The sequence below is a fragment of the Leptonychotes weddellii genome, chromosome 4 (assembly GCF_054177405.1).
Source record: "Leptonychotes weddellii isolate Sample4059 chromosome 4, ASM5417740v2, whole genome shotgun sequence".
Classification (NCBI taxonomy): Eukaryota; Metazoa; Chordata; class Mammalia; order Carnivora; family Phocidae; genus Leptonychotes; species Leptonychotes weddellii.
The window spans coordinates 10,389,179-10,416,850 of NC_138372.1; the positions used below are offsets into that span (position 1 = coordinate 10,389,179).

Sequence of the window (27,672 nt, forward strand, 5' to 3'; positions counted from 1 at the left end):
CGAGCCATCCAGGCGCCCCCTTTTTCTTTTTTTTAAAGATTTTATTTATCTGAGAGAGAGTTTGAGCAGCCGGGAGGCGGGGCGGGGGGAATGTTGGAAGCAGAGGGAGAGGGAGAGGCAGGCTCCCCCCTGAGCAGGCAGCCTGATGTGGGGCTCAATCCCAGGACCCTGGGATCGTGAGCTGAGCCGAAGGCAGACGCTTAACCGACTGAGCCACCCAGGCATCCCCCCTTGTTCTTTCAGTAACTTCACTTTTTACATATTTGCTGATTGCCCCTTAACCACTGGGCCTGTCCTCTTCATCAGGGCACCCCTGGCACCCAGTCCGGGGCCCGACACGTGGAGGCCAGTGTAGAGCTGTGCAAGCCAGTCAGTGAGTTAAGCAGAGAAGGGAGGGCCCTCCCACTCCCACCCCCAATAATACCGTGAGCTCCTGAAGGGTAGAACCACATCTCATTCGTGTTTGTGATTCCTGGCACCCAGCACAGCTCCTGAAAACTGACAGGCCTCTGAGGAGTGTTTGTGGGGGAACAAAATGTTAGAGCACCAGTCCTAGAGGACGTTGTGCAAGGTCACTGTCTTCTTCCTCCTCCGACCTCTGTAGCCAGAAAAAAAAATCAAAGTAAAGGAAATAATTCCACAGACTTTCTACCCTCGACGTCAGAATATTCCTCCACATTGACAGCATAAATCCTGTTATTTCCTTCTGCAGAACTTATTAAGCACAGCCTATTCTATGGAGACAAAATAATCAAACTTGTAGAAAAAGCAACCTGAATTAAAACGGTGAGGGAAAATCTCTGCTTTCCTCACCACCACCCTCACCCTCAAAAAAAAAAAAAACTTTATTTGTATGAAACTAGAATGTGTTTATTGATATGAAAGCCTTTTGGTTTGGAGTTCTTTTGGTTTTGTCTGAGCCAAGGAAAAGAAATCCAATATCATTAACGGACATAATCTCAGCAACCCATCTAGAGCTGACCAGAGTTTGTTAACTTCGTTTCAGGCGGGAAATGATGCCCCTTCTGTCCCTGGTCTTCTCTGCCCTCTTTATCCTCTTTGGCACCGTCATCGTTCAGGCTTTCAGGTAAATGCCTCCGTGGCTTCTCAGCGTGATTTCTCAAGGGTGAGCCCCAAACCTCAGGTTGTGGTACTGTTTCTTTTCTAAAACTCCTTGTTTCCTACTTTAGTGACTCAAACGATGAGCGAGAGTCCAACCCTCCAGATAAAGAGGAAGCTCATGAGAAGGCCGGGAAGACTGAGCCAACCTTCACCAAAGAAAACAGCAGGTTTCTCTAACAAGACACCAAACCCACCCGACCCCTACCCCCGGGCAGGAGAGCCACAGGCCCTGTAGTCTGATAGCGCGGTGTTCGAGGACCTAGCATATATAAGCACTCTGGGTCACTTCCTTGTGTGTGAGATGAGGATTTAGGGAAAAGTCAGCTGCTGGTTAGTGTTTACTGAAACCCCGTAGGCCTTTAGACACAGGACCTACTTATATTCTACTCAGTACCTTCAGGCTCTCAGTCTTAAATGTAATAATGCAGGCAGGAAGCAAAGCATGTCAGAGTTGCTAGACGAGCCAGAAGCAGAGAAGGGTGCGTCACCATGACTGTGCCGACCACCTTCATCCTGTCCTAAAGCCGCTTCTACACCAGCTGTGAACGGCAGCATCTGAAAGGCCCTTTGTAGGCCCGGGACCACCAAGTGGGGACTATCCCCATCCTGCCGATGTGTCAGGCTCCAGAATATTAAATAACATATCTAGTCTGGTTGGAATGCAGCATTTTCTTCCTCTTGTTTCTTTTCAAAGTAATGACATTCTCCTGCCTGATAACATCTCAATTCCTCACTATTTCTCCACAGCAAGATTCCTAAAAAAGGCTTTGTGGAGGTAACTGAGCTCACAGATGTAACGTACACCAGTAACCTGGTCCGCCTGAGGCCAGGCCACATGAACGTGGTCCTCATCCTGTCAAATTCCACCAAGACCAGCCTACTACAGAAATTCGCTTTGGAGGTCTACACATTCACTGGGTAAGCTCGTGTGGGAGAGAGGGAGAGGCAGGGAGAGGAGGGGACCAGAGAAGAATTTCATCCCTTCCTCTTTCACTGTGAGGGCCTTTATGCACACAGCAAGATGTTAGCTGTGACCTTTCGAGCCCAGAAATCTAAGCCGTCATGAGGGCACCTTTCTCTCCTCGACTTCATGTCCCGATGCTTCTGAACAGAAGAGTTTGACCTCACTCAGTCTTCTGCCCTGAGCCTTTTGGGGAACTGTGTCCTCTAGCTGTCGTGTGTTTTCCTGAAGCCAGACACTGAGAGTGCTTACGGGGCACCCGGCAAGGGGCCGGGAGGGAGATGGGCCAGCGGACTGTTAGAGCTGTTGCAGAAGGCCTCACATCCCCCAGGAATCCTCCATTCTTTCCATATTCGGGCCCCATCCAACACAAAGCCACCTCCTATTACTTGAATCTGACGGAGGTATTTACGTTCCCTGCAATTCAGTGTGTCAGGCAGTTCCGTAAATCTTCACTGTGTCCTTCCACCAGGAGCAGCTGCCTGCACTTCTCCTTCCTGAGTCTAGATAAACACAGAGAATGGCTGGAATACTTGCTAGAATTTGCTCAGGATGCAGCCCCGATCCCAAACCAATACGACAAGCATTTCATGGAGCGTGACTACACAGGTTACGTGCTAGCCCTGAACGGTCACAAGAAGTACTTCTGCCTCTTCAAGCCCCAGAAAGCAGTGGAAGAGGAGGAGGCCGTGGGGTCCTGCGGTGATCTTGACTCTTCCCTCCATCTGGGCGAAACTCGAGGGAAATCTTCCTGTGGCCTTGGACCCAGGCCCATCAAAGGGAAATTGAGCAAGTTGTCCTTATGGATGGAGCGCCTGCTCGAAGGCTCCTTACAGAGGTTTTATATCCCGTCGTGGCCTGAACTAGACTGAGGGAGCTCGAGAGAGACTTTAACTCTTCAGGCTTTTTAATAGGCCCCTGGGAACAGGTCTTTTCAGGACTCGACCTATCACCACGGACAGAGAATAGATTCTAGATTATTCTTCCGGAACAATGGCTGGAAGAATCTTTCCTTTGTCCTGTCCTACCTAACCTAGAAGTGAAAAACACCTCAAGTTGAATTCCTTAGATCAAAATATTTTGCTTTGGGTTCTTTTTCCCCTCGTTTGAATGCCGCACTATTTAAAGGAGACTGCTCATCCCCTCTTCCTTCGTCATCCCTGTCCTGTGCTCCCACCGCCCTCCCCTGTCCTGTCTCTGCGCTGTGGGAGAGACACAGGGCTGTGGCCGGCAGCAGGCCCTGGAGTGCTGGCCGGGCCCCCGCCCCCGCCGTGCTTCCGCGCCCAGTGCATGCTGTATCCGTGGGACGACAGCCCACAGCAGCTTCTAGGCCCTGCATCCTGAAAGAGGCCTGGTTCCAAGCAGTCTCACATTTGATAGTTTTTTCTGGTAGTCAGTGGCTAAAAGTGTATTTGGGGGGTATCCCCCTGCAGCATTTGGTCAGCCACGGTTTTACAAGGCTAGGGATAAGTGGGGGTCCTGCATGTGAGTTTGGTTTGAAGGGGGAGCTGGGCAGTGACGTACGTGACCCCTTGGGGCGTCCCATCAGCCACCTCCCCCAGCGCTAAGCGTGGCCAGGGAGGGATCTGCACGGCAAGAAGTACTGTAATGACTGAGCCATTTATGTGTCTGTTTTCACATGCCTTTCTGCCTCTGTCAATTTTAGGGTATGAATCTTAGGAGCCATAATTTGTAATCTTGTTCTCTGGACGTAGAGATAAGCTGCTATAAACCAGTAGATGTTAAACTGAAGACACCTCCCTTATCCCCTGCCTGACAGGCGTCAGGCTTGAGGAACCTCTTCACTCTGGTGGTGTCTCTTTAGTAAAATACCAGACATGTCTTTGTATCAAGGAACTTAAAAATTTCTCAACAATTGTATTTTGAACACTGTTAACCCCCAGAAGTGCTGTAACTTTGAGCCCTCTTTTGTGACAAGTGAGCCAAGACTTGTTCTAGACTCCTGTTTGGCAAAAGGCTTACTTTGAGCTTCTGACCTATATTACGATAGCTCAATTGCTTTCACTCTTAACTCACAATTGCTTCACCAGGAACAGGGTCCGACCTACCATCAGCACCCGGCTTCCAGTGTGCAGTGGATCACACCCACCAGTTAGAGAGTTTGCCTTTTTGGGGGCGGGGGGGGGCGCAAAATTACCAGGGGATTTTGAGCAACCTCAAAGAGTGGTCAGTTCAGATGTCAAAACACATTGGCCTTTTGTAAAGCCAAGTGTCAGGATCAGTGATGGGACATTTACTGAGTTAGTATTTCTTTAATCATCATTGCTTTAAACAAAGCCATTTGGGTCCTGAACAATTTAAACATTGAGCTATAGGGGCAAGTAATAAATTATTTAAGCCCAGGAATTCCTATCATTTCCATGGAGTCTATAGCTTTATTTAAAAGAAAAAAAATCACTGCCAGTCTTTTTTTCCCCACATGATCCTCTAAAAATTGGATGCTTCCTCTGATTGCTGTCTCCTGGCACCTGGCCCAGGCAGGTGTGATTAAGGGATTCATTTGGTTCCTTGATGCACCAGCCTCAAAATTATTTTCTAGGTCTTTTATGGCCGAGTTGCTGATGTGAGTAGTGTTCTGGTTCAGTGGTCGGTTTTTAATTTCTGGTACTAATGGGATGGATCCCTAACCTTAATTTCTGAAAACCAAAACCTCCCCCAGATTTGTTCACTTTAAAAATGTTTCTCATTAAAATGAAAAGCGCCTTTAGACAGACAGCTGCACCCTCTATTTGTACGAAGAAAGGAAAGTTAGAATAGATAGGATTAAAAACATTCCCGGTGAATGTTTCAGTGCAGAAATTATTTCACAGGTCTGTTTGGGGCTAGAAGATACGTCCCCCAAGAGGACACTAGGAAGGTTCTACTTTGAACTAACTTTGCCCTTGACCCCCCAAGCCTTTTCTCCTGAATGTTTCCATGAATTTGTTTACCTTTGTGTCAAATGTCTGAGCCTTTGTCATGCTTAGCCAGTGCCACCATTTCTCCTCCTCTTGTGTGAAATCACACAGACCTGATTTTGGTTTTAAGTTAATTTCTTGGTCTTTGAATATCTTGAGACTGACAACATTGTTTGGTTTTTAGAAGTAGGCTTTTCTGGTACATCGTGTTTAGCAGCTGGGGATGGAAACTGGCCTAAAACAAGTCTTTGTAGAACACGCACCTACTTACAAATATTTTTTTATCATCCAGGTGCTGGTGGCATAATTTGGCTAAGAGATTGTCCCAGCTCTGAGTCAGCAGCGTTTCAATGAGCAAGACTGCCCTGACTTCTATTAGGCACCACGGTCTCGCTCCCTGCCATCACTTCCCAACCATGAAAATTTGGTCATACTTTTCAAATTAATAGGTTGATTTCCTCCTCATTCAGTACATGAACGTTTTCCTGATTTAAAAAGAAATGAAATCTGAATGTGTTTTTTTTAAGTGATTTGCTCTGTTTGGGAAAAAGAAATCAGAAGCAAACACTCCAACTTTTTTCCTAAGTAAAATTCTTTAAAAGCTGAGGCAAAATATCTTTGCAGATGAAATATCGCTCACATCCAAATGCCTGACCTTGTCCCTTGAACACAAATGCAGTGTGGCAACCGCTAAATCTGTCCATTCCGTTTGTCAAGGAGGATGGAACTTTAGAGACCGATCTGAAAAGAAGGTGAATATTTTGCACTTTTGATACTCTTAGGAACAAATAACTTATTTGGCAAATGGTGTCTTTTTTTATGTTGTTTGTGTTTTGTATTGTGAACAGGCACTGAAGCTGATGTTATTTTTGTTTTGAGAATATTACAGACTGGAAACAGAAATAAACTATTTTAATGTGTGATGATTATGCGTCGCTCTTGCGTTGGGAGATGATGATTTGCCCGTGGACACGTTAGCGACAAAACTGAATTTGCATGTAACTCAACCCACGCCTGAATCTTCCCTGCAGATTTCAGGAGTTGCCGTCACGGAGGGTGCATCAGCTCCAAGAGTAGATAATGTGAAAGGGAGGAAGTGGGTTAGGAAGGGTCACCAAGGGCTCTTTGGAGGCCACCTGATGTCTGGTTGAAAAGACATTCTGTGCACCCTCCTGGGCTTTTGAGTGGGAAGTTTCTTTATCAGGATCTGCATGTTACTTTCATTCAAACTTTTTGTTTAGGTTCACAGTGGTCCTAAAACCCAGATGCAGCCCTGAGTTCCTCAGGAGAAGCCACAGTGTGAAGGAAGAAACTAGATATGGGATGTTTATGCAGGATTATGTCCTAGGGCTTTTTTATTTCACTTCTCCAATTTTTAGATCATCTTGAACCAAATGCTCCTTGGCTCCCTTTTCCCCTTAATCCTCCAGCATCTTTCATCAAAACAACACAAGTGCTTCTCTGTTTTTAGTTCATTCAAACTCCATAGAAATATTAGCTGTTGGATTAGAGTTCTACTGAATGCCCTGGTTTTATAGGCCCCGGGGACACTGTTTAGTGGAAAGTTTTACTGGCATAAACTCTTTGAGTACTCAGACTGCTTGCACAGAAATTCTTGAGAATTGTCATCAGCACAACCTGTTGTATCTTGAAGAGCACAAGGTTTAGACGACCGTCACTTTGGGGAGAGCACAAGGTTCAGATGACCGTCACTTTGGGGAGAGCACAAGGTTCAGACGACCGTCACTTTGGGGAGAGCACACAGCATCTCAAACAGCAGGTTAGCCGCCAGAAGGGCCGTGTTTCCTACAAAGAGACAAAACGGAAGGTAAACACCATGCAGGCTGCCCGCAAGGCCAAGCCTCTCGGTACTCCGCCCTCTTCCCTCCGGCCTGCCTTTTCCAAATTCGCCCTCCCATGCTCTTCTCTGGGCTGCCCAGCCACCCTGTGGACACGCTTTCCCTGGTACTCCGCTCCAACAAACATTCAGAAAGAGCATTCTGAAATTCAGACCGTTCGTTGTTTACTCTGAGAACAGATTCCCCCCAAAGGAAAACCTTTAATAATGGTGTCTATTGTATTTATCACCTACCCTCTGAGACTAATTGGCCTAAGTCTGGAAGCTTCTCTAAGTTGAAATTATTGGGATGGCATCTGCTTTGAATATCTCTCCTAAACCAGCTAACCACCCACTTTTTTAATATTAATAAATATTACTTATGCAGTAATTCACTTTTCAATGAACTATCAAGGATAGAACTATGCCACCTTATTAATAAACCATAGGCTGGTTTCTTTCTCTTCTGCTGTCGGGCAGGCAAACCAATAATAGCCACCTCCCAGGGGTTTTGTTAATTAGCTCGTGTTTGTAAGGTGTGCAGTAATAGGTTTATTTTCTTCGCTGCAGAACATACTCAGCAGGTTCCCAAGTTATACAAAAGGATCCATCCATCTTCTACTTATTAAGTAGATTAATATAATTTAAACCAGCAGCTGCCTACAGATCATGGTATTCTCGCTTACTCACCAAAAGGATCGTAGGGCGGCGAAACTTCCACAAGATCACAACCCACCACGTTCAGGCCTTGACAACCCCGGATGATTTCCAGCGCCTGTCCAAGACCAAGCCCGAGTTGTCCACAGCAGTAACCACTCACAATGAAAAGCATCCATTGAGGTCCCAGTGCATCTCTCCCAGCACATGCCCACCCTTTGACTTGGAACTGTCGCTTTCCCTCAAAAAACATTTACTGACAGCCAGGCACCCTGGTGGGCATCATGGGGACACAAAAGGCCAAAGCACAGCCCCTGCTCCCGAGGGGTCCGTGTGTGATGGAATACACACAAGCAGGCCAATCATTCCAATCATTCGTACATTACAGGCTTCAGGAAAAGCAAAGCGTAGGGGCACCTGGCTGGCTCAGTCAGTAGAGCATGCAACTCTTGATCTCGGGGTTGTAAATTCGAGCCCCATAGTAGGCGTAGAGATTACTTTAAAAAATAAAAACTTAAAAAAAAAAAGCAAGCGCAGAAAAGTATAATACGAAACAGCCCGAAAAGCTGGGGGAAGCCCTCCCCAAGCAGCAGGAACACTTAGCCCAAGGAATTAACCAAGCAGACAGGTAAGGGTAGGGCAGCCCAGACAGAAAGACACCAAGATGGAAAGAAATAACAGTAGTTAGATGTGGCCAGAAGACAGGATAAGTGAGGGGGATGGTAGGAAGAGGTCACTTTGTCTAAAAGAGTTTCCATTCGGCCAGTGAAAAGCCCAGAATGATAAGCTGAGGAAGGAGGATCGTGTTTTAGAAATCTCTCTGACGGGAACTGATAGAGAATGGCTTTGAGAGGTAGCTGCTCACAGGCCCCTCTCTTAGAGGAGGTAAGATAACGGATCAGGTGTGAGTGGTCTTCACTCATTCACACAGATATCTATGAGTGCCTACTCTTTATGTCAGGCACCATTCTAGACTCCAAGGACAGGGTAGTACATGAAATAACAGCGCTAACCTTGTGGAGCTCGCTTCTAATTATAACCACACTCTGATTCTGCCTCCTGCGTTTACACTCAGCCCACCTTCAGAGAGCTTTATTTGGGTGTTTCTAAAACTCTTGAACTTCGGGCGCCTGGGTGGCTCAGTTGGTTAAGCGACTGCCTTCGGCTCAGGTCATGATCCTGGAGTCCCGGGATCGAGTCCCTCATCGGGCTCCCTGCTCGGCAGGGAGTCTGCTTCTCCCTCTGACCTTCCTCCCTCTCATGCTCTCTGTCTCTCATTCTCTCTCTCTCAAATAAATAAATAAAATCTTCAAAAAAAAAAAAGTATTAAAAAAATAATAAAACTCTTGAACTTCCATGGTAGGTGGTTAATCCCACCATGAGCACTTTTTAAGCGTAACCCCAGAAAGATAAGCTTGGTGTTTTTAAGAGGGGATACTGCTATACGTCCCCAACTATAGGAGGATCAGAGGCAGAAAGCTCAAATAACAGACTATTATATCCCAGAGAGGAAATGAGGGCCCTTGCCAAAGTCCGTCTACTCACTCAACAAGAGTGTCCAACCTGTGGTCAGCCCTGAGAACAGTTAAAGGCCTAACCCCTCTGCTTTTAAAATCCCGTCCTGATCCTGAAGACTCACCACAAGTCCCAGGAAAGTGGGGAGTTGAGACTCCTCACCCCCAGGCATTGTCCCTGGTGGAACCTCCTTACCTGACTAGGGGTGAGCCCGGCAGTTTCAGGGGTGCCTGTCCCTGGGGCATAGGCAGGATCCAAGCCGTCGATGTCAAAGCTGATATAAATGGGTCTGCCGCCCACCTGCTGCCTCACCTCCCCCATCAGAGGAACCAGGGACTTCATCCAGCAGTCTTCAGCCGGGACCACCCGGAAGCCCTGAGGACGTGGGTAGTAAAGAGCAGGATGTCGAGGCTTCCACATAGTGCCATTTACTGGGCATTTCTTATGTGCCAACCCCACGCTAAGTGCTTCTGTACACATGACATCAGATCCCCAATCTTCACGAAGAGGGAACTGTCCTCCCCCTTCTACCGGTGCAGAAGGGAGGAGCGACAGCTGGTGAAGAAGCAGGGAGTAAGTCAAAGCTGACCTGGGGGGGATGGGATCAGAGAGAAGCTGGGCTATAGAGTAAGAGGGAGAAACTCAGCACCTCCTGAACGGCTCTGTCCAGAAGACTGGCCCTTGCACGCTCTAAAAGCAGGGGACTTGGGTCTTTCCTGTTGGGATCTTGTCATCCGCGTTTCCCTGCGAGCCACTGTGCCCGGTGGGGGTGAGGACAAGAACTAGAAAGATGGCCACTGGCCTTGGGTTTGGTCCTCCTCAGCTCATTGGGAAGCCAGCGACAGTGCAGAGGCTGGTGTGTTTCGGCTTCTCTCCCCACCCCAGCGATGAGGCCCCCTTTGCCTCATGAACTCACATCCTCTCTCCTCTCTGCTCCACACGACCCTCTTGGGGCAAACTGGGCCCTCCGTCCCATTTTTCTGAATTTGGTTATTAAAGCCCCCGTGGAGGGGCACCTGGGTGGCTCAGTCGTTAGGCGTCTGCCTTCGGCTCAGGTCATGATCCCAGCGTCCTGGGATCGAGCCCCGCATCGGGCTCCCTGCTTGGCGGGAAGCCCGCTTCTCCCTCTCCCACTCCCCCTGCTTGTGTTCCCTCTCTCGATTTCTCTCTGTCAAATAAATAAAATAAAATCTTTAAAAAATTTTTAAAAAATAAATAAAGCCCCCGTGGAATCCGCAGCCACCACCGAATGGGCACCGGAGAGAAATGCACTTCGCAGGCTGGGGGCAGAGGAAGAGGCGTTTAGCTTGTCACCTGGCTCCGGCTGTATCTGTAGGGATCCAAGGTCATGGCGGAGCCCCGGATGCCGATCTGCACCACGCGCTTGCAGTCCAGGAGACCCTCGTCCACGCAGCGGCGGAAGGGCGTCCCGTGATAGAGCTTCTCTCCGAGGGCCTTGTCAGCCGTGTCCATGTGAGCGTCCACATGCAGCAGCCCCACGGGGCCATGCCTGATGACAACAGGCAGCTCAGAGCCCAGGCCTCCTTCTGGGGCCTGAGCACGGCCACCCTCCAGGCTACCCGGACTTCCCAACTTGACCATTCACAGCCACGGGAGACCCGGCCTCGGTGACCAGCCCTGCAACTGGTTTCTGTCTTCAAATCACTTAGCCGCTCAGAATAATCGACCCAGAGAAGTCCGGCAGAGGATCGACAGCTCTCTCTCCATAATCTCCAACAACCCCGCCAGCCACCCGAAAGCAACATGCAATCTAAATCAATGCTAGGCAAGCACAGACTTCCAGAAAAGACCTATACCCGCCCACCACCAACGAGGATGCTACCCATATGTCCTTCCTATATATGAACTCTGGAGCTGCCACCACCTTGGCCCTTCTGCCTCTTTTTCAAACTAATTAACCAAAGTTAGTTAATCCCTGGTAGACTTCCACGACTGGAAAATCCGTTTTCTCATTCTCTGGAGAAGGGGCCCTTTCAGGAAGAAACAGGACCTCTCCTCAGCAAGCAACACTGCTGTATATTTGGCCTTTGAAGCCAAACAGAAACTGCTGTTAGCTGGGGTTGTGTATTTCACGCGGGGCCCATCTTCCAAAAACAGAGACAGATGCTGAGCACGCATACCAGAGCAGATCCAGGGCAAGCAAGGGTAGCCACAAGTGTTAATAATAAATTGTCTTGGTTCCCAGCTGGTGACTGACAGAGACACCGGGAGCTCGACCTTCATTTTGATCCACAGAAGCAACCCAGTGGGGCATTTCCTATCACCCCAAATAACCTGAGCCAGCAGAGGTCACTTGATACCGTCTAGCGGCAAACAACTCATGCCCTAGCTCCTGAATTTTGAAACCCTTGTGCGCGCCCAGACACTTGGGACGTACTTTTTTGCCATTGCTTGTAATATTGGATATGTGATTGTGTGATCTCCACCTGCAAAGAGGAAGAAGAAAACATCTGGAATGTGGGTAAGAGGAGAGGACCATGTATTACAGAGAGCAATCTTCAATCTACCCAATTGTGCCACCCTTTTGTTGAGACCAAAGAGCTATAACCTCAGCTAACACAGGATCTTGTTCAGTGGTGGGAAAACAGCCACTGGATGTTTGGGATTACATTGTTCTTTAAAAGAGGAAACAAGGGCACGTGGGTGGCTCAGTCGTTAAGCATCTGCCCTCGGCTCAGGTCATGGTCCCCACGGCCCGGGGATCGAGCCCCGCATCGGGGTCTCTGCTCCGCGGGAAGCCTGCTTCTCCCTCTGCCCCTCCCCCTGCTGTGTTCCCTCTCTAGCTGTCTGGCTCTCTCTGTCAAATAAATAAATAAATAAAATCTTTAAAAGATAATAAATAAAAGAGGAAACGAAGCTTACAGGTCAAATGCCAGGAACAGGTCTGTCCAACAGAACTCTCTGCAGTGATGGGCATGTTCTCTCTCTGCACTGGACGGCACGGGGGTCACTAACCGCACGTGCCTATGGGAATACAGCTCAGGCCGTGGAGGAACTGCATTTTTTATTTTATCTCATTGTGATTAATTGTAATTTTATTTTATTTTGTTTAAAGATTTTTATGTATTATTTGACAGAGAGAGAATGAGAGAAAGAGAGCACATGAGAGGGGAGAGGGGCAGAGGGAGAAGCAGGCTCCCCGCTGAGCAGGGAGCCCGATGTGGGACTCGATCCCGGGACTCCGGGATCATGACCTGAGCCGAAGGCAGTCGCTCAACCGATTGAGCCACCCAGGTGCCCGATTAATTGTAATTTTAATAACCATATGTGGCTAGTGGCTACCGTACAGGACAGCTCAGGGCTAGAAAAGTATTACTACGGACCACTATTACTAACAACAACAGCTGACATTTATTGAAGCTTAAAATACGTAAGTCACGATGCCAGACACGTTATATGCACTTTCATTATACGCCCCTCACACAAAACAATGAGGAAGACGCTGATAGTGTTATTCCCATTTTACAAGTGAGGAAATGAAGCATAAATAGCTAGTGAGAGGTGAAGCTGAGATTTTTCAAACTGTGCCGTCCAGAAACCACACTCCGCACCACAGTGTTCTGCAGGCTCGGCGCTCTCGTTTGGCAAAAATACATTTGGATATTTAGAAAAAGCCCCGTGTCATTTTAACTATTTGTGAACTGGAAGAGAAAGAAGTGTAAGGGTGGGGGAGAGATCAGGCAAGACAAGGGGAAAGCCACTCTATAGACTAATAGAGACCCTGATGAGGAGGAAATACCCCTTTGCAGCTCTCTCTCAAATAACGTCATTAAAAGTATGTCCCTGAGAGGCGCCTGGGTGGCGCGGTTGGTTCAGTTTCCAGCTCTTGATTTCGGCTCAGGTGTGATATCAGCTTTGTGAGATCAGCCCCGAGGGGGCTCTGTGCTGTGCATAGAGCCCGCTGAAGATTCTCTCCCGCTCTCCCTCTGCCCCTCCCCCACCCCGCTCTCGGGCATGTGCGCTCTATCACGCTCGCTCACTCTCTCAAAAGAAAAGAGAAAAAGAAAAAAGAAAAGCATTTCTTGAAAAGAAAGAAAAGAGAAAAAGAAAAGCATTTCCTGAAAAGAAAGAAAGAAAAAGAAAAGAGAAAAAGAAAAAAAGAAAAGCATTGCCTGAAAAAAGAGATAAGAGAAAAAGAAAAAAGAAAAGCATTTCTTGAAAAAGAAAAGCATTTCCTGAAAAGAAAGAAAGAAAGAGAAAAGAAAAGAGAAAAAGAAAAAAGAAAAGTATGTCCTTGAAATAGTTCAAAAGTCACAGCTGAGCTCCTGTTGTGAGCCTTCCCCAGGCCTGGAATCAAGGGGTAGGACAAAGGTGAGGTGGGTAGAGACACTTGCTGGGATGCAAAATTTAAGGGACACCAAAAAACTCAGTCATTAAGATAAATACTATTTTGATGTAATACTTTTAAAAATCAAGGTCAATGCAAAAAAAATCCACGATAAATTTTTTTTTTTAGATTTATTTATTTGAGAGAGAGAACAGAAGTGAGGGTGGGGGAGCAGAGGAAGAGGGACAAGCAGATTCCGAGCTGAGCCCAGAGCCAGACACGGGGCTCAATCCCAGGACCTCGAGATCATGACCTGAGGGAAACCAAGAGTCAGACGCCCAACCGACTGAGCCACCCAGGCACCCCTCCATGATAAATTTTTTTAAAAAGACAGGATCAGGGGCACCTGGGTGGCTCAGTTGTTAAGCGTCTGCTTTCGGCTCAGGTCATGGTCCCAGGGTCCTGGGATCGAGCCCCGCATCAGGCTCCCTGCTTGGCGGGAAGCCTTCTTCTCCCTCTCCCGCTCCCCCTGCTTGTGTTCCCTCTCTCGCTGTGTCTCTCTCTGTCAAATGAATAAATAAAATCTTTAAAAGAAAAAAAAAAAGACAGGATCAGTAATAGTGCTATTCTGAACTATACTGGAGCCTGAGGCAAAAGGGAAAAGTCGATCATATTTATAGTTGACTTTTTGGCAACCCCCCCAAAGTGAATGCCTCACTTCCTCACCCTAGTCCATCCCTGCCAGTCATACTAGTCCAAAAATGTAAACAGCCTCTCCCCAGGGATTAAAACAAATGAATTTAAAACATTCTCTTTCCGACTGTCTCCATATTCCCAGTGGCTTGCCCGGAAGGAGCCCACCATGAATGAACCCTCAGCGCAGAGCTGCACTTGTCCCCACAGACGCCATTACCCAAGGTGAGGGGAATACAGCCAGCTGCTACAATTTTCTGATAGGCCTCTCGAATTAGACGGCAGCTGTCCGTAAGGTTGTAAAGATTGACGTTCACATCGCCTAGGTCTGCAACCATGAGGGACTGGAAGGGGAGGGCCCCCATGCTAGGGTTTGCTGTCCGAAGCATCACTGATTCTTCCCGGATCCGCCGAGGTCCAAATCTGGAGAAGGAAGAATCATCCTGTGAACCATCCCAAAAAGGTCAGAGGTCCTACCTAGGCCAGGATTTCTTAGCCTCAGCACTGCTGACATTTGGGGCTGGAGGAATCTTTGATGTGGGGGGCCATGCAGTGCCTTGTAGAATGTTTCCCCTAATCTATAACCCACTAGATGCCAGTGGCAAGTTGGAATAACCAGAAAGGCCTCCAGACGCCACCAAATGTCCCCTGGGGGCAAAATCACCCCTGGTTGAGAACCACTGATCCAGGCTATATACTTGAAGAGATTAAAGGCACGGATTTAGGAGACTACCCATCACCAATTTACTACATGACATTAGATAATTTCTTAATCTCCATGAGCCTCAATTTCCTAATCTGTGAAATAATGATTATTTACCTTACTGTGTTGTTGGAGGAATTGAGTGAGGTCATCTATGCAATGCGCCTTGCATTAAGGAGACATTTTATAAATGGTGGCATCCACACTTCAGATTATTAGATGTAAAGTGGCTGAGCTGAATCAGAAATAGCTGATGCTCACTAATTAGGAAATTACTTCAGCTGCCTTGATCTTAGAAAAAAATGCCTTGGGGTCCTTGGCTGGCTCAGGTGGTAGAGATAGAGAGTGGGACTCTTGATGTCGGGTTTGTAAATTCCAGTCACACACTGGGTGTAGAGATTACTTAAAAATAATAAAATGTATTTTTTTTAAAAAAGCACCTTGTGTTTGAGCAATTCTTTTTGTTTTGTTTTGTGTTTTATTTTTTATTTATTTTTTTTTTAAAAAAAGATTTTCTTTATTTATTTGACAAAGAGAGAGAGAGGGAGAGCACAAGTAGGCAGAGAGGCAAGCAGAGGGTGAGGGAGAAGCAGGCTCCCCGCAGAGCAGGGAGCCCGATGCGGGGCTCGATCCCAGGATTCTGGGATCATGACCTGAGCCGAAGGCAGACGCTTAACGACTGAGCCACCCAGGCGCCATTTGTTTTGTTTTTTAAAGATTTATTTGACAGAAGTATTTGAGCAATTCTTGATCAAGTGACATCTAGAAGTTTGGGGAAGGTGCATCCAACTTCCTCTGTTCTCAGAAACAACGTCCCCTGCCCCCGTAAGCCCCACAGCCACCATCCCAGCAAGGCTCAGGAATCAGCGTGTGGAGAAGGCTCCTGTCACCAATAGAAGACCCACATGTCCAGCCCTCACCACTGCTTGATGCGGGAGGAGGGAAATCAAGGATCTTTCAACCGATTGGGAGCATTCTGGAGCCAGCACTTCCAACCCCACTCTGGGTGAGCGGAGGCGCCCGTCCCTTTGTCTTTCGCGCCCAGTGGCCATCGGGCGGTCCACCCACGTGTCCCCGAATCCTTCGGACCTTACCTCGCCCCGGGCCGGTTGGAGGTCCCAATGTCCAGCGGCACCCCGACGAAGGCGGCGTCCAGCCCCTCGGGGGAGGCCTGCACCGGCAGCCGCATCATGGAGCAGACGCCCACTGGCCGCGCCACGAACTCGGAGCTGGGGGGCTGGTTCCGGGGCGCATCGGAGGACCGGCTGCTGGAGCTGCGGCCGGGGTGGCAGAGTCCCACGGCAGGATGTGCGCCCCCGCCGGCCCCCAGACCCCGGGCGCACCGGGATGCGATCCGCCGCAGCATGCCGTCCGCCCGGTCCCCCCAGCTCCAGGCCCGCGGGCTGTGCTCAAAGAGCAGGCGGTCTGGGGATCTGGGCGGGCGAGGGGCCGCTCTCTCCCCGCCCCCTGTCTGGACTCTGGCCTCTGGCTCTCTCGGTAAACAAAGCCAGGCCCGGGACTCCCCACTCCCCGCCACCGCCCCGCCCCGCTGCCTATGCCCCCAAAAAACTGGCCCTCGGCCCCTGCTTCTCCCTTTTAGAGTAATATTTTTAAAGCGAAATGATTTAAAGGAAAAAAAACTTTTCTCTAAGGAAGAGAAATTGGAAATGCACTTTTTAAAAATATTTATTTATTTTAGAAAGAGAGCGAGCGCGGGAGGGGGGGGCAGGAGAGAGAAGCGGACTCTGCACTGAGCCCAGAGCCCATGGGGGGGGTGAGGGGGGGCTCGATCTCATGATCCTGAGATCATGACCTGAACTGAAATCAAGAGTAGGAGACTTAAGGGACTGAGCCACCCAGGCACCCCCGGAAATGCATTTTTTTTTAAATAATATATTAGGAAATGTCTGGGGTAAGATTCTCAGGAAGTAGAGTCTTTCTAAATAAACTTTTTAAAAAGGATTTAGATACCACCCCTAGTGAAGGTCACACTGCCAAGGAGTCCCTAATCTGCAATCCTCTTTCTAAGGGGAAAGGGGGGAAACCACCAGGGAAAGGAAAAAAGTGATTTGTAATGAAGTTATGTGAGCCATGCGGTGGTATTATACATTTTTATTCTCTGGAAGTTGAGATTGAATGGAAAAGGCCTGAGTTTGCTTTAAATTGTTACCTTTACAGGAAAGTCACACCTTAAACCCCACACCCCCCAGCCTCCACTCTGCAGGATGGGGGCAAAGTTTCCTAATGGTCAGTGTTGAAAGAGCCTGCAGAGCATGTTCCAGAAAAAAAAAAGCAACAATCGCTTAACACCCCTACGGGCAGATTCTATCACTATTTCTTTCATATGGTTTGTCCTGGATGTATCTTTTTCTTACCCCTGGTTTATTCTTTCATTCTTCTCACAAATATTTGCATCCCTACTGTGTGCCAGGGACAATTCAACAATAACTCCAACCTGCTCCCACCTTCCGCTACTCCTGAATGCGTCCTTCCTTTAAACCTCCCTTCAGGTGTGCCCTCCTGCTCTTCTGATGACTCCCTCTCTGATGGCAGTCTTTCAATACCAAGGTGACAATTTTCATCTGGATGCAGGTAATTCACAGACCAAATCCCAGCCATTGGCTCCAGCTGCACATTTTCTAACTCCCCACCAAGATGCTCTGACGGCACCTCAGGTGGCCTGTAGCTCAGCCGCAACGTTCCACCTGCTTCTCCTCGATCCTGCTCTCCGCCCCATCCTTTAGTAAGTCATGGTGGTTTCCTGCGGGCAAGCCCCCCACTCGCTCCCTCTGCTGTTACTGTGGTTCCGGCCTTCCCACCTCTAGCGTTCCACTTGATGCCTCCACTCTCCCATCAGATAATGCTTCCTGAAGCCAATCCACGTTTCTAATTCGGTTTCCCATCATACATCTTCATGTACTTGTCCCTCGAGCTATTGTTCACCTTACACAGCCCTCATTTTCTTGCCTCCTGTCCTTTGTTCATACCATCTCCTCATCTGGAATGTTCTGTCCCATGACCCCCATCTTCACGTGCCCCATGTTCTGCTGAAGCCCATGCTCAAACTACTCTCTCTGGAACTCTTAAAACCCTTAAAATTCTCACCGTTTTCAACCCTGGACAAGTACAGGAGCTGGGATCAGAAAAAAAAAGTTAAATCCTAGCTCCACCCTCCATGTATCTCAATGACTTATGGCAGGAGAGAGACCTCATTCGCATTCCCTGTGGGTTTGGGGCAACAGCTCAAAGTATCTCCCCGTCCAGCACAACGTCTCTTTGAAGTTTCATGCCTGATCTTGCAAATTTGTGCCGTTTCATTCCGTTTCATAACACATGTTTATATTAGTATAAAAACATTTGATCTTATTTACCAGTTAAATGCTCCCCCCCAAATTTTTAAGTGAAGCTATCACTCCAATAACTGACGTTGTTTAAACTAGCCACACCCATGTGCATATCCCCGAGGCACCCGATCAGGGAAGCTCAGATTTAGCATGTCAACCTGAGCAATTCACCCTTTTGAACCTATTTCCTATTCTGCCAAATGGAATGATAACCCTTGCTGGTTGTTCTCATCAGGATTGAATGAGGTCCACTGTGAAGAGCACTGTGAAACCAAAAACTGGTAAATATTAGGTAGTGTCATCATTGTATGTTTTATTTTCTCTGCTGCAGAGTTTCCTAACCAGTGGTCATAGCGCACTGGGTGTTTGCAGCTGGGTTACGAGGGGGGGTGGTTACATAACATAAAGATCCCATGGTTCTTGGGGCCGCCAGCGAGGCCAGTCACCTCTGGGTGCATGCAGGCCACAAAGAGCCCCTCAGAGTCTGACGTCCTGCTCTGTGACCCCTGCAAGGAGGCAGCAGGATCCGCAGCATTGGCGGCTTCCCATGCATTACCACCTGGACATCGACCTCAGAGGCCAGCTGCAGACTACACAGCTATCCCTCGGGGGTGAAGGCTCGATGCCCCGCTAGAGGAGTTGGGTGCTAGGGACCCAAGGAGGACGAGCAGAAGTGCAAGGTGCAGAGGGTCAGGGGAGGAAGAGCAAGGAGATTGGCTGGGAGGTTTGGGCCAGAGCAGCCCCAGACGGCTGACCTAAATCCGTCTTCACTTTGAATCAGATCTCTCTGTCCATTTTTGGCTGATGTCCAAACAGGGTCCAAGCTAACTTTGGAGTGACTGCTTGAACAATGCTGATGGCAGGTGGTATTAAAACTATTTAACCTCTGAGGGGCGCCTGGGTGGCTCAGATGGTTAAGCGTCTGCCTTCGGCTCAGGTCATGATCCCAGGGTCCTGGGATCGAGCCCCGCATCGGGCTCCCAGCTGGGCGGGGAGTCTGCTTCTCCCTCTCCCTCTGACTCTCTCCTTGCTTGTGCTCTCTCTGTCTCTCTCTCTCTGATGAATAAATAAAATCTTAAAAAAAAAAAACCTATTTAACCTCTGAGATGGCCCAGGTACCAGCTAACCATAAACAGTGCACGTCAGCACATACCAAGTGGATATTTTAAGTATTTGTTCTGAAGGAACATGCTTTAAATCAGAGCTGTCATTCGTTTGAAATGCTTGCCGGGAAAGTGTTTGATTGGATTAAAAATCCATTGTTACCTCAAGAAATTTCAATTGAACAATTGTTAATGAAAGGAAAATAAGATGCTTCTATAAGTCTAACTTTTGTAAATGTTTAATATTAAAATTTTAAATTTTTATTACTTACCTGAGTTTCCAATTGTTCGTGGTTACTTGAAGAGATCCTTCTTTTTTTTTAAAGATTTATTTATTTATTTTGAGAGCGAGAGAGAGCACACGAGTGAGGGGAGGGGCAGAAGGAGACGGAGAGAATCTCAAGCAGACTCCCCACCAATGCGGGGCAGTGCAGGGCTCCATCTCATGACTCCAAGATCATGACCTGAGCAGAAATCAAGAGTCAGGTGCTTAACCGACTGAGCCACCCAGGTGCCCCTTGAAGGAATCCTTCTTGAAAAGTCCTGGTAGTTATTGCATATAGCCAATTCAAACATAAAACCTGATAATAAAAAGCGATATTCACAGAGGAAAGCTAAAATTTGGAAAACATTTTATTTGGAAATTTTATATAAGTTCAATATTTAATGCTGTCTAATACTTTTGTTTTCCAAATCATAATCATATAATATGTAGAGAATATAATTATTTTATTTTTTTTACCAAATCCCATACAGATCCCTAAATCCGCTCCCCACCATCCACGTTTACCTCAATGGGACATACAAATTGTATGATTTTTCAATGTGTGCCCTGATAGGAAAAAGATTCCAAAGCACCATTCTAGTGAACTCTAAATTCCAATATGTGTTTTGTCCTTTTGTTCAGCCTCTAATCACAGTGCCTCAAAAAACAAGTAACAGAATAAATGTTTGGTGGGTGAGTGAGTGGACCTTTCTGGAAGCTGTTGAGGGCAGCTCTAGGCTGATTGCTATTTCAGCCAAAAAGCCATGACAGTCAAAGAACATGAGGAAGTCATTGTGTACATTTTGGCTGTCTGCACGGATTCCCTTTGGCCCAAAGAATGATATAAGGGCTCCACAGAAGGAGTCAACAAACTTGTCTGTGCTTGCAGAGGCTCAGAAATGATCCTGCATCAGCTCCAGCCTCCCTGAGACACCTGGCCGGGGCTTTCTGGGACACTCTACTCACTGTCACACAGTTACACGGTTATATTTCCTTGTCCCCTGGCCCTAAAGAAAAATAGGTATTTTTTAGCATGTTCAGAAAACTTTCATACAGTTTTGTCAAACTCTCCACTCTTTACCTATAAAGTTACACACTCAACAATGCTTCAGGGAATACTTTACACACTCACATGAAGTTACCTCCAAATAATGGCATCATTTTTTTTTTAAGATTTTTTTTATTATTTTATTTGACAGAGAGAGCACAAGCAGGGGGAGCGGCAGGCAGAGGGAGAGGGAGAAGCGGACTCCCCACTGAGCAGGGAGCCGGATGCGGGACTCGATCCGAGGACCCCGGGATCATGACCTGAGCTGAAGGCAGACGCTTAACCGACTGAGCCACCCAGGCGCCCCATGACATCATTTTTGAATCTCAAAAATAGTATTAGTAAGTACTATTTGAACGCGAGATTGGTTGTTTGGTCTATTTGCTTGTCGGATGGACATCTGGAGCCTGATTAATCTGACCACTTTTATCCGGACGCCAAATAAGTGGCCCGCTCAGTCTCTCTCTGGTCCAAATAAGCTTCCTGGGGCAAGAGAAAAGGGAAGGGAGAGCATGAATTTATCTAAGGAAAGACCCATCCAGTGAAGTTTAAAGATCACTGTCTTGCAGTTTCAAAGTCAAGCCAGGAGAGGGCACAGAAAACTTCTACTTGATCGGCTAACAAAGAAGAGGAACTTCAGGAAATGGACAGAGCGCTCCTTCAATCTTCCATCAGGTGACAGACATAGTCCAGGTCATTTAGTCGGTCTAATTTCATCAGACCATAATTTTTTTTTAAGATTTTATTTATTTGTTTAGAGAGAGCGCAAGCAGGGGGAAGGGCAGAGGGAGAGACAATCTCGAGCAGACCCCGCACTGAGCGTGGAGCTGGTCTCGGGGCTGGATCTCACAATCCCAAAACCATGACCTGAGCTGAAATCAAGAGTCAGACGCTCAACCAACTGAGCCACCCAGGCGCCCAAGCCCACAACAATTTTATTATACAGTAGGCTAGCTTAATGTGATCTTTGCACCATTTAATTCTTTCTTGAAGAAAATGTTCAGATCTTCGGCTGAGGTCATGATTCCAGCCTTTGGCTCAGGTCATGATCCCAAGCTCCTGGGTTCGAGTCCTGCATCGGGCTCTGTGCTCAGCGGGGAGCCTGCTTCTCCCTCTCCCCCTGCTTGTGTTCCCTCTCTCACTATATCTCTCTGTCAAATAAATAAATAAAATCTTAAAAAAAATTGTTCAGATCTCTTCAAGCCCCAGCCAGTTTTCCTCTGCATTTCTTTTAGATGGCAGTCCTCTTTGCCTCTCTCAGGAAGTCAGCTGCTTCTGAGTAGCTCTCCTTCGCCTGCAAAGTGGAGACTGGAGGAGCTAACCTCTCCTGACTTCCTGGTGATGATGCACAGCTGAAAAGCACATGGTCAACCTTGTGTTTGGTGGGAACATTAGGTAAATGCAGGGTTATTAACTATAAACTATATACTCTGGGTAATAGATCTGACACAAGTTACTAGTGAGACTGAATACGCAGTAATTGAGGACCAAAGGGACTGTAGCTAAAAACTGAGGTTCCAGAGTGACGCAATGCTCAGGGACACGTGGGAAAATGCTGTTTAGACAAAGCCATCTATAAGCCAACTCATGCTAGGCAATTCAACCCAAGAGAACATCATTATACTCCGTGTTTGGAGGACAAGGATCAATGCTTGAAGTACAGAGACCTCATACAATAAAACAGGTATGTTACAATGTTTCCTGCAGTATCATAAAGACAATGGGATGATAAAGTATTTGTTCTGTTTCATTATGACTTACTTTTCCATCCCAATTTCTTTCTATATTCAACACTTGATGTATTTTACATCATGATGTGTTTGTCTTTTCAATTATTCTATAAATTAAACATTTATATTTGATAAGGAAACTGGAGTGCTAAGCCAATGATGTGACCGTATATTGCAAGGCCACTTCCTCCCCAGAATCCAGGATTAGAGATGGTCTTACCTGTTAAAGGTTTCAGTCAGAGTGGTTGGAAGGGAGTGAGTCTCATCATGTATCAGACAGTTAAGAGGATAAAAAAAATCCCCCTGAATTGATATCCTTCCCATAGCTGCTATCAAAATTGTTTCAGATTTCCACTTTCGACACTTAAGATCCAGACTCCAAATATTCACTTCATTACTTGAACCTGGTTTCTGGAACAATACCCAGCTGCTATGTAATTTTTCTTAGCTCAGAGTTCAAAGACCAGAACAAGAACAGAATTCAGGCTTTCTGGTTTCTTTATTTTTTTTAAGATTTTATTTATTTATTTGACAGAGAGAGAGAGAGACAGTGAGAGAACACAAGCAGGGGGAGCGGGAGAGGGAGAAGCAGGGGCTCGATGCGGGGCTCGATCCCAGGACCCTGGGGTCATGACCTGAGCCGAAGGCAGACACTTAACAACTGAGCTACTCAGGCGCCCAGGTTTTCTGGTTTCTAATTTAACATCCTTGTGGATGGGTCAAATCTACCTTTTTTCTCTTGGTGTCACCCTTGACTTGATTTTCTCCTTTAATCTTCTTTTTAAAATCTTTAATTTGTTCTGATTACAAAAGTGATACATGTGTATTGTACAAAGTGAGTCCATCATTGTCTACTCCCACCTAATCAAGGTTGTATTTCAACGCATAGAAGGCTTTTGAAAAAATCAAAACTTGATTTAGCTTATATTAAGTGGTTGACGACTTCCTTTTTCACCTTAAACTGCCTTGGAAATTTTCAAGATAAGTTTTTTAAAAACTGCTTTACCCGACTCTTGATTTCGGCTCAGGTCATGATCTCAGGGTCGTGAGATTGAGCCCTGAGTCCGGCTCTGCGCTCAGGGGGAGTCTGCTTCTCTCCTCTTCCCTCTCCCTTTGCCCCTCCCCCTGCTTACGCGCACTCTCTCTAAAATAAATAATCTTTAAAAAAAAACCTGCTTTATTTAGGTGAAATTTATATACCACAAAATTCACCTATTTTTAAGTGTACAATCCAATGATTTTTTGTAAGCTTGTGCAACCATCACCACAACCCAGTTTTAGAACATTTTCCTCATCCCTAAAAGTTTCCTCATGCCTGCAAATAAGCTTTTTTAAAGGGTGCATTTTTGTGGATAATTACAATCATGAATAACAAGTCCCAGAAATTTCCATTTTGCCTAGCTTTCATTTGCTGCTGGCAGGCAAGAAGAAAATTGCAAAAGCCCATCAACAAATGTTGGAAGAAAACACCATAAGCTGACCGACAGCTGTTTGCTCAAAATAGTTTATTCATCCACTCCAGCTTTTACTGAGTGTCAGCCAAGTAGCAGGCTCTTGGTTAAGTCTGTAGAGATATAAAGGACAGATAATAGCTGTCTTCTCCTGGAATAAATTGGGTGTGAGTTCAATAGTATGCAACCTAAGAGTTTCAAGATTCAATGGTTTTGAGACATAAAAGTTTTCCAGATGGGTGTGATATTTAGACTTCTACTTCCAGAAGTCATGATAAAGAAACAGGGACCAGATTTCCTTTCTCACCTAAAACAGCTAAAAGAGGACAAAAAATATGAAACAATGGTTTTCCATACACTGGACATAAAGCCACAAAGGATAATAATCCCTGAGAAAGGACAATAAACAGGGTGAGCCCTAATACTTGCCCTGGTTTACTACCTTGAGCTGACGGGCTACAGTGCAGGAAAGGAAAACTGAGGCAGAGCTCAGCAGAGTCCCTGAGTTGTGAAGACAGAGCTGAGAGTCCAGGGTGACCAGGCAGCTAGACTTTACAGGACAGAGTACCAGAGAGGACGGACAGACACACACACACACACACAGGGAGGGAGAGAACCCCAGAGATCTGTAGAAGGCCCTCTTCTGGTATTCACCAAGTCCCGCGTAGGGCATTTAAGTAGGAAAACTACCCAGGCCTGGGAGAAGAACCACTTGAGAGGATTAGAAGGAAAGGTGCTTCACGAACCAGCCAGGCTGGGAATAGTGCCTATTCCCACTAGCCAGATTAGAAAAGCTCCTAATTTATGGGGCACTGGGAAGAATATTCATAAAGATCTTGCCTCAGGGGGAATAATCAGCCCTACAGCTGGCACTGCTGTGGTCCTAACAAATCTTAAAAAGCAAGACCCCAAAGAATCAAACTATTTCCAAGTAACTTAATTGCACCCCAGAACAAAGTTCCAGATTTACAGGAGCACAAAAATATCCAGCACTAAACAAGGTAAAATTCACAATATCTGGCATCCAATAATAAATTACTGGGCAAGTAGAGAGGTAAATGTGACCCATGAGGACACAAACCAACGAATACAAACTGACCTGGAAGTGACACAGATGGTAGAATTAGCAAAGACATTAAAACGATTATTATAACTGTATTCTCTATCTTCAAAATATTGAGTAGAGTCATGGGAAATATAAAAAAGATTATAAATGAACTTTTAGAACCGAGCTATATACAATTCCCAAGCCCACCACAAGTATTTCTGGACTGAAAATGCTGAACAGCCAAAGACTGCCACTGTTAATAGAAATGTCAAAGACAAAGCCTTTACAAAAAGGTGGGGGGTGGGGCTCCTGGGTGGTTCAGTCCGTTAAGCGACTGGCTTCAGCTGGGGTCATAATCCCAGAGTCCTGGGATCCAGCCCCACACTCTGCGAGGGGCATGCTTCTCCCTCTCCGTCTGACTGCCGCTCTGCCTACTTGTGCTCTCTCTCTCTCTGTCAAATAAATAAAATCTTTAAAAAAAATTTTTTTTAGAAAGGCAAATATATAAAACTTTTTTTATTTTTTTAATAAAAGCACAAGCAGGCGGGGAAACTGCAGGCAGAGGGAGAAGCGGACTCCCTGGTGAGCAGGGAGCTGGATTCCGGACTCGATCCCAGGACCCTAGGATCATGACCCGGGCGGAAGGCAGACGCTTAACTGACTGAGCCACCCAGGCATCCCTAAAACTTTTTTTTTTTTTCCAAAGTAATTTCTACATCCAATGTGGGGCTAGAAGTCAGGACCCACCCAAGATCAAGAGTTGCATGCTCCACCGACTGAGCCAGTCAGGCGCCCCACAAACTCTTTTTTAAAGAAGTATTTGACCTTTCTGCGAATTTTTTTCTTTTTTACTGGAAATCTGTTGTCTACCACTATTCAAGGCACAATCTTTTCGGTCAAGACGCATTTGCAGGGGCGCCTGGGTGGCTCAGTCGGTTGGGCGGCTGCCTTCGACTCAGGTCATGATTCCAGGGTCCTGGGATCGAGCCCCGCATCGGGCTCCCTGCTCAGCAGAGAGCCTGCTTCTCCCTTTCCCTCTGCCTGCCGCTCTGCCTACTTGTGCTAACTCTGTCAAATAAATACATTAAAAAAAAAAAAAAAAAGACGCATTTGCAGTACACAGGGTCCCACTACCCATTTCCTTTCTCTGGTCAAGGCGACAAGCCTAAGCTCTGACATAAGGCGCAAGGAAGCTGCAGGAAGCCACCCACGCCTGGGACTTCCACCAGGCACCAGTTTCCCCGCCGCCACTGCCTCAGGTACACCTCCGCCCCAGCTGGAGTCTGAGCCAGTGTTCCTGAGCCGAGCTGGCCGACGCGGGGAGCCTGCGAGTGGACCCCGCTTAACCCGCGCAGCTCTGCGGCCCCTCGGCCCCTCCGCCGCCGGCTGGGGCCCAGAGGACCGCGAGCCCGCCCGACCGCGGATGCCGGGACACCCGGGCTGGAGCCCCGAAGGGCGCACGGGAGTAGAAACCGCCACCCGGCCATCCGCTGCAGAAAAGGCGGCAGCCGCGAAAAGCCCCCGCAGGCTGCCGCACTTCCAAGAGCCCGGGCCAGTCGGAGCCGTGGAACGCCACCTCCCGGGATAAACCCAGGCCTCGAGAGCTGGACAGGGGTCGCCTAGCAACCAGAAGCCCAGAGCGCGGACGCCAGGCATTGGCCTGCGCGTGTCACGTGACGAGGCACCCCGGATCTCTGGAAGATTACGCTGCAGTCACGTGATACGGCGCAGGCGCGTTTCCGCACGGCTCGGGAACGGTGGTGGTGATGCCGCCGCAGGACTGCGACCCGGGCTTTTGGCCCCGGCCTCAGATGGGGTGGCCGAGGGTGACCAAACGGGCAGCTGGGGCCATTCCGCACCGGCGACGGTGAAGCGATAAAACGGTGCCAAATGCACCCGTGAGGCTCGTTTGGTCGTGCAGGAGCATTTCCTGAGAATAAGACTCGTCCGATGCTGAAGTCGGCTTCCCGTGGGCACAGAAAGAGTTGTGTGAAATTTGTAATATTTAATAAGGGGTAAAATATAGGGTAAGAAGGCTATTATATTCATTATTCATTCATTCAGGCTCTCATATTCAGCACTGGCTAGAAGAGAGATCCTGCATCTGGGATAAGAGGCGTCCCTTTGCGGGGTGGGGAGTACTGTCTTGCCGAGGTAGTAATTGGACAGGTGCAACTTCCACTGTGAATTTAGAGAACGGAGCCTGCTTCTCAGAGCCTAGTTATCCACATGTCAGTTCATAAATTCTAGGGCCCCGCGTGCAGGCCAGGGTTTGGGGGACCCCGCGACAAGCCTGTGAGGCTGGGCCGAAAAAATGTCCGATATGAAAGGGATTTGAGATGATTGGGATGGCCCAACCCTTCTTTAAAACTGCCAGGAGGCTGCTAGCAATACTATTCTTTCCTTCTAATAAATTTCACGCTAACGAGCGGAGGAGTTTAAAGTATTATATATACTCTGGAATACTGACACATACGTACCTTGTGGCCATCCTTGATTCCTCTTTCTTCCGCACCTTGTATTCAGTGCGTCAGCAAGTCCTGTAGGTTCTACTTTCAAAATGAATTCAGAATCTGACAGCTTCTCGCAACCTGCACCCTGGTCAGATTCCCCACGGTCTGTCACGTGGGTTATTGCTAGTTCTATTGCTGGTTCTAACAAGTCCACCAACGCCTTCCTCTGCAAGTCAGCCAAAGTGATTTTTTTTCTTTTAATAAGTTCTGCACCCAACCTGGGGCTTGAACTCACAACCCTGAGAGCAACATTTACATGCTCCACCTACTCAGCCAGCCAGCCGCCCCAGCCAAAGTGCTCTTTTGACACACGCATTACATCATGTCACTTCTCTGCTCAAAACTCCAGTGGCCTCCTATTTCAGTCAGTGACAGCCAAGTCCTTATAATCACTTGCCACATAATCTGGTCCCATGGGTTCCTATCTACTGTCCTCCTCATTCATTGATTTCTGGAAGTGCTGTTCTTCATTCTCT

General features: G+C 47.4%; 2 protein-coding genes across 3 annotated transcripts in view; one reads left to right on the forward strand and one right to left on the reverse strand.

Moving 5' to 3' along the window:
- The window catches only part of DNAJC16 (DnaJ heat shock protein family (Hsp40) member C16), a 38,627-nt gene extending 32,703 nt beyond the window's left edge, over nucleotides 1-5,924 (forward strand). Inside the window, exons 10-13 of the mRNA XM_081816827.1 lie at nucleotides 1,007-1,087; nucleotides 1,191-1,289; nucleotides 1,870-2,040; nucleotides 2,556-5,924. Of these exons, the coding sequence (XP_081672953.1) occupies nucleotides 1,007-1,087; nucleotides 1,191-1,289; nucleotides 1,870-2,040; nucleotides 2,556-2,955 (751 nt within the window). The 3' untranslated portion in view covers nucleotides 2,956-5,924. The remainder of the gene's footprint in view (nucleotides 1-1,006; nucleotides 1,088-1,190; nucleotides 1,290-1,869; nucleotides 2,041-2,555) is intronic.
- Nucleotides 5,925-6,323: 399 nt separating this feature from the next.
- Nucleotides 6,324-16,182, reverse strand: AGMAT (agmatinase (putative)). Of its 2 annotated transcripts, XM_081817535.1 has the most exons (8): nucleotides 15,789-16,182; nucleotides 14,212-14,414; nucleotides 11,409-11,457; nucleotides 10,325-10,520; nucleotides 9,206-9,385; nucleotides 7,529-7,613; nucleotides 6,732-6,807; nucleotides 6,324-6,663 (listed from the first exon to the last, which is right to left on the reverse strand). In XM_081817535.1, exons 1-7 carry the CDS (start codon nucleotides 16,058-16,060, stop codon nucleotides 6,734-6,736), a joined length of 1,059 nt encoding a protein of 352 aa, XP_081673661.1. In that variant the 5' UTR covers nucleotides 16,061-16,182; the 3' UTR covers nucleotides 6,324-6,663; nucleotides 6,732-6,733. The 2 variants fall into 2 exon arrangements, with proteins under 2 accessions (XP_081673661.1, XP_006748998.1); XM_006748935.3 differs by having other exon boundaries at nucleotides 6,324-6,807; nucleotides 15,789-16,180.
- Nucleotides 16,183-27,672: the final 11,490 nt, after the last annotated feature.